The 10,252-nt window shown below is 37.1% G+C and overlaps 1 protein-coding gene across 1 annotated transcript in view; it reads right to left on the reverse strand.

Annotated features, from left to right (window-relative positions):
- Positions 1 to 9,679, reverse strand: part of rxrab (retinoid x receptor, alpha b) — a 56,719-nt gene extending 47,040 nt beyond the window's left edge. The window contains exon 1 of the mRNA XM_016542007.1: positions 9,506 to 9,679. Coding sequence (XP_016397493.1) covers positions 9,506 to 9,533 — 28 coding nt within the window. The 5' untranslated portion in view covers positions 9,534 to 9,679. The remainder of the gene's footprint in view (positions 1 to 9,505) is intronic.
- Between the last annotated feature and the right edge of the window lie 573 nt (positions 9,680 to 10,252).

Consider the following 10,252-nt stretch of genomic DNA (forward strand, 5'->3'; position numbering starts at 1 on the left):
CCGCCGTTTGTGACGCTGTGTTTCGTTGTGAAAGCGAAACTAACATTACTTTGTTTGGCCTTCCAAAAGAGGACACGACTAGAAATCAGTGGTTAAGTTGTATTTACAACACTGTTCCAGAACAGTTCAACCCAAATATTCAGATGTGTGCAGTACATTTTATGGAGGACCGTGTCCTGGTCCTGGTAGAGTAGACTACAATGCCGGCTGTTCTGACTCACAGACTGTAAGTACGTTTTTTTATATTTAAAGGATTTGCCACTGACGATTCAACCGCGAGTTTTGAGCAGTGTAGAGTAGCGCTTGTTGTTTGTCATTTTTCCGATCACAAATGCAGACATGGTTTTATGTTTACGCGGCGCGATGCAATGCAGCGCAATGTGTAAAAAGACAGTATAAGTCATTATAATCTGTAATTATGTCCCCACTGGATGCAACAAATGCCTCGTTTATAATGGGTTTTAATGTTTTTGTCTCGTCGCTCCGGCCGGACATGGCATCACAGTATATTAAGGGGCGTAACATTTCCGTCAGATGCTTGAGGTATTCGGCCAATCACAACGCACTGGATAGCTGGCCAATCACAGAACACCTCGCTTTTTCAGACCGATGAGCTTTGTAAAAATCGACGCGTTTCAGAAAGGCGGGGCATAGAGGAGAAACAATAATGTACAGTATGTGGAAAATAATGTGTTTTTTGAACCTTAAACCGCATAAACACATTACACCAAATACACAAAATACTGTTCTTTTTAGCAACATCATATGACTCCTTTAAAAATATGCATTGTAATTGAAATCTATTGACACAAATAGATAAAGTGCTATAAAAGAAACAATTAACAGTGTCTTTTGGATGTTTTCTTTCCACTAGTCTGAAAAAAAACACTTTATGAAAAATCAAAAAGCCCAAAATCTCAAATTTGACAGGTGCATGAAAAAACAGCAACAGTCTTTCAACTTTTCAACTTTAGGTCAACACCCTAGGAAGGTTAAGAAAATTCCAGTTTCCATAACATTAAGTCAATGTTATTTATAGGTTAGTATGTTCCTAAGCGTTCTTTTAACTGAATTTTCATTTTTCACAATGCAACATTCTAGGAACGTTGATCTGGAACATTCCAAAAACTTGAAAGTCCCAGGAAGCCATACTGAGAGAATGACCTTATCTCTACTACGTGAAGACAAACTGGTCCATTTTTTTTTTTTTTTTCAACACGTCACTCACTCAAAAGACATTTGACAATCAGTCAAATGTCTTTTGAGTGCTCTACAAGCTGTGTTGTTTAACTGGTTTCACTATTAACCATTTTAGTTAATCTTACGACAACATCTCAGTAGTGGGCCTAAAACTCAGTCACTGCGGATATTCTGGAATTTAAATAGTATGTTATGAAAATTACACGTATTAACCACAAAGTCATGAAAAGTGAACCAAAAAACTCGATAGTCTGGTCCATTCTTAGGGTCATTAAGCAAGCCTAGGCTAGGGACTATCATGGGCCTTTCATTTTATGTATGAGGAGTGGCTAATCCTTTAGCATGAATAATTCACACACTCACTCATTCATTCAGCATTCAGCATGCAGTTGAAAGACAGTAACTATCTGCGTGTTAAGTGTGCATTGCGAAATGTCCGTTTAAGATAGGGTGTGTCAGAAATGTGTGAGATGGTGAATGACACCACATGCTGGGGGCATTTCCAGATCTCTGCCGTGCCGGGTGTGTCTGAACATGTCATGGTGCCTTGTACTTTCATTACAGTTTCATGAGACACACTAATTAAATATTTGGACACCCTATTCTTTATTTCGTTATAAAGATTGCCATTTTGTCTGCCAAAACGATGCTTTCTTCATTTTTGTGTGAATTAGCTAAATAACTGTATAGCCTAAAGTAAAAGAATGGTATTACAATGTTTGCTCTAATATTCTGAATTCTTCCTTTTCCCACAGCTTGAGTTTTTCCAGTAATTACATATACGGTGAGTGCAGGGGGTACCTGTAACACAATCCCCTCAGATAGCTCTGCGTTACAACACATTGATATTATTTCAGATGGATTGGCTTTCATTTACCCCTAGTAGTAAGCATACAATTACTGAACCCAGCCCACCAGCTGACGCTCAAACAACAGGATGAAATGTGATATTTTCCTGAAGCTGTCTGTGTGTCACAAGGCTCATCGAAACCGGTGCAGTGTCTCATTAATGCCACAAGGGGGCCACAAGTTTGACTAGGGAGGAACTAGTATGTGTCATGCCATTGCCTGAGGCATTTACGAGGTCTTTATATATATATATATATATATATATATATATTCTGAGCCTGTGGTATGAAATATATCAAGTTTATAATAAAAACTATAGATGCAACCTTACATGAAAAAACATGAATAAGCATGAAATGGGTATATTTGAGGTATTTGTATAGACATGAAGGGAATGTGCCACATACTGAGCTTTCAAAGTGGTTTGAACACAGCCTTCAACATTCTTTAATGTCAGAAAAAGTGTTTTAGCAAACACGTGGTGGCAGATGCTCATTACTGTGACGGTAATAAAGTTAAAGACACATAGCGCAAGTGTGTCTCCTGTCAACATGCACAGAGCATGAAGGGGGACAGAAGCTCACGCTTGCATGGACATAACAATCCGCACACATAAAAATACTCCCAACATGCCCAGCAGGAACAATAATTTGTGTGACACCTGAGTCGCCATAACTAATCTACTTTTCATTCTTTACCAGTCTGTGGAAAAGCAGTTTTGCTGTAATTTAAAGGGACAGTTCACCCAAAATGGAAAATGTTGTCATCAGCTGTCATCAACAACTGAGACATACTTCAGTATATCTTAACTTATGCTCCACAGAAGAAAGAAAGTCATAGAGGTTTGAAAACAACATGAGGGTGAGTAAATGATGAGATAATTTTTATTTTTGGGTGAACTGTCCCTTTAAATGAAAGCAAAAGTGTATTCAATAAAACACCCTTAAACACCTTTTTTACATCATAAAGGTCATAAAGCCTCTTTCCTAAAATAAGTAGCAATGATTCAACTAATTATCAAAAATAAATAAAACAGAATCTCACTACAGGCGAATCTAAAACAAGCCAGTGACTCAGAGGAACTGAACTTCTTTTCAAATTGCCGTCTTCTCCAGGGTGCAAATTGGATCCGTCTGTCCCGTAGGGTGTAAGTGCAGCAAATAACACCTGTCTGAGTATCACATGAACAGTAGTTTGGGGGCCCCGTTACTGTTTAATGGAATTCTTTGGTGTGTATAATTTGCTGCTCTCATGGGAGAAGAAATGCAAGATCCATAACTTCATCAGATCTTATCTGAAGTACTGACTGTTCTGCATTCGGCCTGTAACATATCCTTCAAAAGAGCTGGAGTGTGTACAGGACGAGGAGACGAAAAGAGCAGTGAAAGGCAAAAAGGGAGGAAAGGATACCTTAAGCAGACATAGTAGCTTTTTATGGACAGTATTTACAGTCAGTAGAGGTTTAAGTTACGATATGTTCTGACTTGCACTTTGCAGAATGTGCTGTCTGGAACAAAATCCATAAACCAGATGAAAGCATTAAACCATATGCACAAGGGCAAGATTAACATAATATAATTGTGGAATATACAGTGCTGCTTGAAAGTTTGTGAACCCTTTAGAATTGTCTATGTTTCTGCATAATATGACCCAAAATGTCATCAGATTTTCACACAAATCCTGAAAGTTGACCTGAGAGAACCCAATCAAACAACTGAGAAAAAAAAATATAGTTTGTTATTTATTTCTTGAGAAAAATTATCCAGTGTTTCATATCTGTGAGTGGCAAAAGTATGTGAATCTTTGCTTTCAGTATCTGTGACCCCCTTTTGCAGCAATAACTGTCTGCAAGTAACGTTTCTTGTAACTGCTGATCAGTCCTGCACACTGGCTTGTTGGAATTTTAGCCCATTCCTCAGTGCAGAACCACTTCAACTCAATTTCAAGTGGATTAAGGTCTGGACTTTGACTCGTCCATTCCAAAACATTAACTTTGTTCTTCTTTAGCCATTCTTTAGTAGAGCGACTTGTGTGCTTGAGGTCGATGTCTTGCTGCATGACCCATTTTCTCTAGAGATTCAGTTCTCGGACAGATGTCCTGAAATTTACTTTTAGAATTTGCTGGTATAATTCAGAATTCATTGTTCCATCAATGATGGCAAGCCATCCTGGCCCAGATACAGCAAAACAGGCCCAAACCATGATACTACCACCACCATGTTTCACAGATGGGATAAGGTTCTTCATGGTTGTTCAGTGTTCTCCTGATGGGGGACTCATGAACATTAACATTAGCCAATGTGAGAAAGGCCTTAAGTTGCTTAGAGGTTACCCTGGGGTCCTTTGCAACCTCGTGGACTATTACATGTCTTGCTTTTGGAGTGATCTTTGCTGGTGGACCACTCCTGGGTAAGGTAACAGTGGTCTTGAATTTCCTCCATTTGTACACAATCTGTCTGACTGTGGATTTGTGGAGTCCAAACGCTTTAGAGATGGTTTTGTAACCGTTTCCAGTCTGATGAGCAACAATAACTCTTTTTCTGAGGTCCTCAGAGATCTCCTTTGTTTGTGCCATGATTCACTTCCACAAACATGATCAGACTTTGATAGATCCCTGTTCTTTAAATAAAACAGGGCATGCACCGACACCTGATAGTCATTCCATTGATTGAAACATCTCTGAACAGATGAACTCTAATTTCACCTTCAAATTAACTGCTAATCCTAGAGATTCAGATAATTTTGCCACTCACAGATATATAATATTGGATAATTTCCCTGAATAAATAAATGTCAAAGAAAATATTTTTGTCTCATTTGCTTGATTGGGTTATATTCATCTACTTTCAGGACTTCTGAAAATCTGATTATGTTTTGGGCTATATTTATGCAAAAATATAGAAAATTCTAAAGGGTTCACAAATTTTCAAGCAGCACTATATATATATATATAGAGAGAGTATCACAACGCATACACACGCTTTCCCCTAAGTGTAAACAACGCTGATTACGCAGATTATTAAAGGGAACTCTCCAAAATGGCAGAAGACGTAACTCGGAGGAGAAGAATTGTTGAATAAATTATGTTGTTTTTGTTTTCTTTCCGCACAAAAAGTATTCTCATAGCGTCACAAAATTGAAGTTGCACCACTGATGTCACATGGACTGTTTTACCGATGTCCTTACTACGTTTCTGGACCTGGGAACATTACAGTTGCGTTACTGTCTATGCAGGGCCTGAGAGCTCTCCGATTTCATCAAAAATATCTTAATTTGTGTTCCGAAGATGAACGAAGGTCTTACGAGTTTGGAACGACATGAGGGTGAGTAATTAATGACAGAATTTAAAATTTTGGGTGAACTATCCCTTTAATGTTTTTGAAAGCCTCTTATGCTCACCAAGGCTGCATTTGTTTAATGAAAAAATACAATAAAAACGGTAATATTATGAAATATTATAACAGTTTCAAACTCTATTTTAATTTATTTTAAAATTTCAGTCCTCAAGTGTCACATGATCCTTCAGAAATCATTCTAAAATGCTGACTTGGTGCTCAAGAATAATTTCTTATTATTATCAATGTTGAAAACAGTTATTTCTGTGGAATCTGTGATTTTTTTTTTTTTTCAAAATTCTTTTGATGAATAGAAAGTTCGAAATAACAGCATTTATTTGAAGTAGAAATCTTTTGTAACCAAGTCCTTGCTGAATAAAATTATTAATCTTAAAGAATAAATCCTAACCTAACTTCTCACTGGTAGTGTGTAACAATAGAGCAAGTAATGGACTGAATACAGATCATTTAATTTTGGGACAGCGTGAAAGCATGCTGTGTAACTGCTGCTTTGCTTACATACTGTTTGTGTGTGTAGCCTGAAAAAGGCCTTACATAACACTATACTCAGGTCAGCCACAGACAAGGGTCACTTTGTAAATATCAGTGTCATGTGCAGTGAAGAAGTTGACCTCAAAAGTTTGCACCTAGTAATTAGACAGCTGGACCTCTCAATTACTTGTCTGTTGCAGCACGCAAAAACAAAGACAGACACAGACTTCAACATATTAGATAATTACACTGGTGGTGACCTGCCTCTAGACAATGTGCAGCATTAAATTCAGAGGAGTCTACAGTCTGTCTACACACACACACACACACACACACACACACACACACACATCCTTCACACTCTAAATGACATGGTACTTATGCTGCCATAAAGATGGAAAGTGGGGATGGGAGAGGTATTGTACATTCTTTAGATTCTCAAAATTCATTAACTTAAACTGAATTACCATGCATAAGGTCAAGTGTAATCCCATTAACACCCGTCGCGCACCAGAGAAAAAAACTTGACTGGTCTAAAACACTCTCTTAAAGAAGTTGTTAATGCCTGCTATTTTCAATTTGACTAAAGTTTGGTGTTGATGACAATCTACCTTATTACCACACACAGACACACAAACATACTTTTTATCTCATAAATTAGATTTCCCCCCCCCAGAATTGCAAGATATAAACTTATAATTGAGAGACATAAACTCACAATTCTGAGAAGAAAAGTCTGAATTGTGAGATATAAACTCACAATTGCTAGAAAACAGTCAGAATTGTTAGATTTAAAAAAAAATCGCAATTATCTTTTATAATTTTAATTTTTTATTTTGTAGAGAAAACAGAATTGCAAAATGTAAACTCAGAATTCTGAGAAAAAAGTCAGAATTGCAAGATGTAAACTTAGAATTGCGAGAAAGAAAGTCAGAATTCTGAGTTTATATCTTGCAATTCAGACATTTTAGTCAAAAAAAAAAAGTCTGAATTGTGAGATGTAAACTCAGAATTACAAGAAAAAAAGTCCGACCTCTGAGATAAAAAGTCACATTTATATTCTGTGGCAGAAACAGGCTTCCATAATATTTATTCAACGTCATAGCGTTTCTTGTTTCAAATGTTTCAAAATCCGAAGCTTTCAGTTTATTTTCAGGTAAAAAAAAAATCCCAGATGTGGTCTCAGACTTTTGGTGCCCACTGTTACACTGTATTTTAAAGCTTACTCTACATGTATGCAACCAAACAAGGTCCACAGTACAAGGTGCAGAGTTGCCTTTATCAAGGAGTCATGCATACACTGCATAGAACAAATGATTAACAGGGCAGCTTTTTGAGCCGATCAAGTATACCCCCTCTGCCATCACTCATCACTTTCAAAAGGCTTTAAGAGCTGATGCTTAAATTGCAACAGTTTGTACAACAGTGAAACAAGAGAAGATCCAAACACACACTCCTCCTGCAATGTGTGTGTATCACCTGACACTTCAGACAGACTTTCTCAAGTGCAGTTTGGCCTTCTCTGTAGTCCTGTCTAGAAACATCCCGCACTGCTTTTGATTTGGACAGACAGTGGCTGGAGGGTGTCTGAGAGACGCTGTCACTTTAAGCAATTAACTTTCCCTTTAAAGCCACTCTTATAAAACTGACAGCTGCAGATATTCACAAAGGACCAATCACCTCTTCAGAAACACAAAACTGCTCTGCCGTAAAACCAAACGGGTTCTCTTTTATTGGGGTGGTCCGGCAACCCGTATACACCCCCCTCACTACCACAGACGGGCCTTCTTACAATGGGACCCTCTATTTCTTAATAACGCTCATGGACTTGGGATGCTCCAAGGAAAGGTTGTGGCCCCCAGAGACCTATAGAGAGCAAACTTTTAAAATGCCAGTAAAGTTGCACACACTGAGCCTCAAAACTAGCTGTTTACACTGGGATTCCAACATGCAGGAGGAATGTATAAATAGGTGGCTTGGAAAATGAATATTGATATTGTATTGCAAAACAATTTCAGTTCAAGTTTATACAACATCCTGTGTACCATCACATATGTCATGAGTTATTACTTTCTAAATCTCAATGGCTACAGCCAAACTATGATTTTCCAGTTAAGCATTTGAGAAACAGAGAGATGACAGAGGCTGATGTGGTGTTAGAGGAGCTCAGGTAAGAACAGACTACTTTTGCACTCTATCATGACCGCAGCATATAATTACCAAGCAAACCAAAGAAAAGAAAGACCTTGATAAATCCGAGATCTAGTAAAGTCTTCAAATCTCAGCCGGACTCAGAGCTTGGTGTACCGCCCTTTGAAGTGGTCGAGATAACTACTGAAGTGTGCTGCTGACATCGATTTGTTGAGCTTTCATGGCAAGCCATTTTAACATTTATTCCTTTAAATTGACTATAATATTCAATACTTATATTACTAATAGTGTAAATATTAAATAACAAATTGTACTTACTATAAAATTATGGTTAGGGTTTGGTTTAGGGTTAGTTGCTTTTTGATGCATAATTTACTGTTATTACTATAGTAAATACATGCAAATAAAGTGTTTGCCAGGAATTTTAATGAGGCTGTGAGAGATAGAAGTACAAAGCTTTTAGTGTACTGTACTGTTGTTTAACAATATACTGATTGTTCAGCCAATGATACGTCTTTCCGAAAAAAAAAACACTTTATAGTAAGATTCAAATATCACCAGTAACAACAGGAATACAAAATACAGTTAATAAATAGGTATAGTGTCTATTAAATTAGTACTAAGAAACCTGGAATAAAAAAAAATACAATAAAAAAATACAATAATAATCATTTGAATAGTTAGAAGTAGGTTACTAGCACCTGATAAATTACTAGTAAAATTGCAATAGCTACGTCTACCAGTAACAACTAGAATACACACTAGTAGTCTAAAGTGAGTATTTTAAATTTGAACCACAGATCCCCATTGAATTAAATGACGGGGGGAGAAATATATTTATTACCAATGGAATGGAATACTAGTTGTCACTGTTAACATAGTGACGACAAGCAAATAAATAATTAAATGCATAAAAAAGTACTAGAGACGTAAAAATAAATGCTCGTTAGTGTACAGAAATAATTGTTAAAACAGCTTGCCATAAGCGTTTAGAGTGATAAATGTGACAGCGCACAACTGAAGAACGAGCGCGCTTCAATAAACTATTAACATTCACTGTTTGACTGAAGTCATCGAGTCTGCACTTCATTGATTATTAGTCATTTATAATTAATTGTGATTTAGTTAATTGATTTAGTAGCACCCCTTTATCCTATTATTATACTGATGATAACAAATACATCATAGATATAAACTTATTATAATAGTGACAATCTCGCTCATCACCGTTTTATTAACTATAGTAGCTCGCTTGCTTATTACTTCTATTTCATTCCCTTTACCTGCCCACGAAAATGAAGAAATGTTACTATTTTAAGGAAAACAGGTTTAAGACACTCATACATATATGAACGTAAACATGCAGAATAGTTTTGTTTCGTTCAGCACTTCTGAGCAGAAACTGGTAGATGTCTGTACCTCTGCATGACATTAGCCTTATCATAATAGAAACCATATTTCCCTAGAGTCAAACTCACCTAGAGACAAGAATGGTTTGGTTTCCATATTAGCGCATGCCAGCTTTGTTTCTTGCAAATAATGATTTATGTTCCCCAGTGGATCCAGCAGGAAACGTCGTCAGACTGAAGCCAGAGATCCGCTGTCAAAATCCACTTAATAGAACTAAAGTATGTACTTCAATCGGCTCCATCCAGTTTGTAACTCCGCGAGGGCGCTCGCTCACTTACTCCCAGTATTCCTTCAGCGATCAAGCACTGCCTCACCATAGGGACCCTACCGAGGGGGACTCCGACCACCAGCGCTTTTACAGCGACAAGCCTGTTCTACCTTTTACAATGTGGTACTGGTACTGTTGCAAACACCCCCTCCAGACTGTAAGACAATTACATCAAAATGTGTACTTAATATTTTTTACTGGTATGACTATAGACCTTATTCGTTTTAGACGTCATATTAAGTTAAATGAAAAGGAGGCTATATGTGAGGGATAGATTTACAGCGTTTACAATGGCATGCACTGTATCCACTTTATTAATATAAGAGCGGGCGTGGCCATTTGTAATTTGCATGTGCAAACTTCTGGTGTCATTCAGTTATTTTAGCTGTACAAAAACAGTCCGTTTTACTGCTTGATATTGCAAACTGGTATTTCTTATCACATTATTTTTATTTATTATCATATTACACACACATTGGTTTTTAGTGTAAATAGTTTTGCCATCTACTGCACTTTCTTAGTTGTTCTTAGTTATTTACCTATGACA

The sequence above is a fragment of the Sinocyclocheilus rhinocerous genome, unplaced genomic scaffold, assembly GCF_001515625.1.
Source record: "Sinocyclocheilus rhinocerous isolate Xijiao unplaced genomic scaffold, SAMN03320098_v1.1 scaffold157, whole genome shotgun sequence".
In the NCBI taxonomy this organism is placed as follows: domain Eukaryota; kingdom Metazoa; phylum Chordata; class Actinopteri; order Cypriniformes; family Cyprinidae; genus Sinocyclocheilus; species Sinocyclocheilus rhinocerous.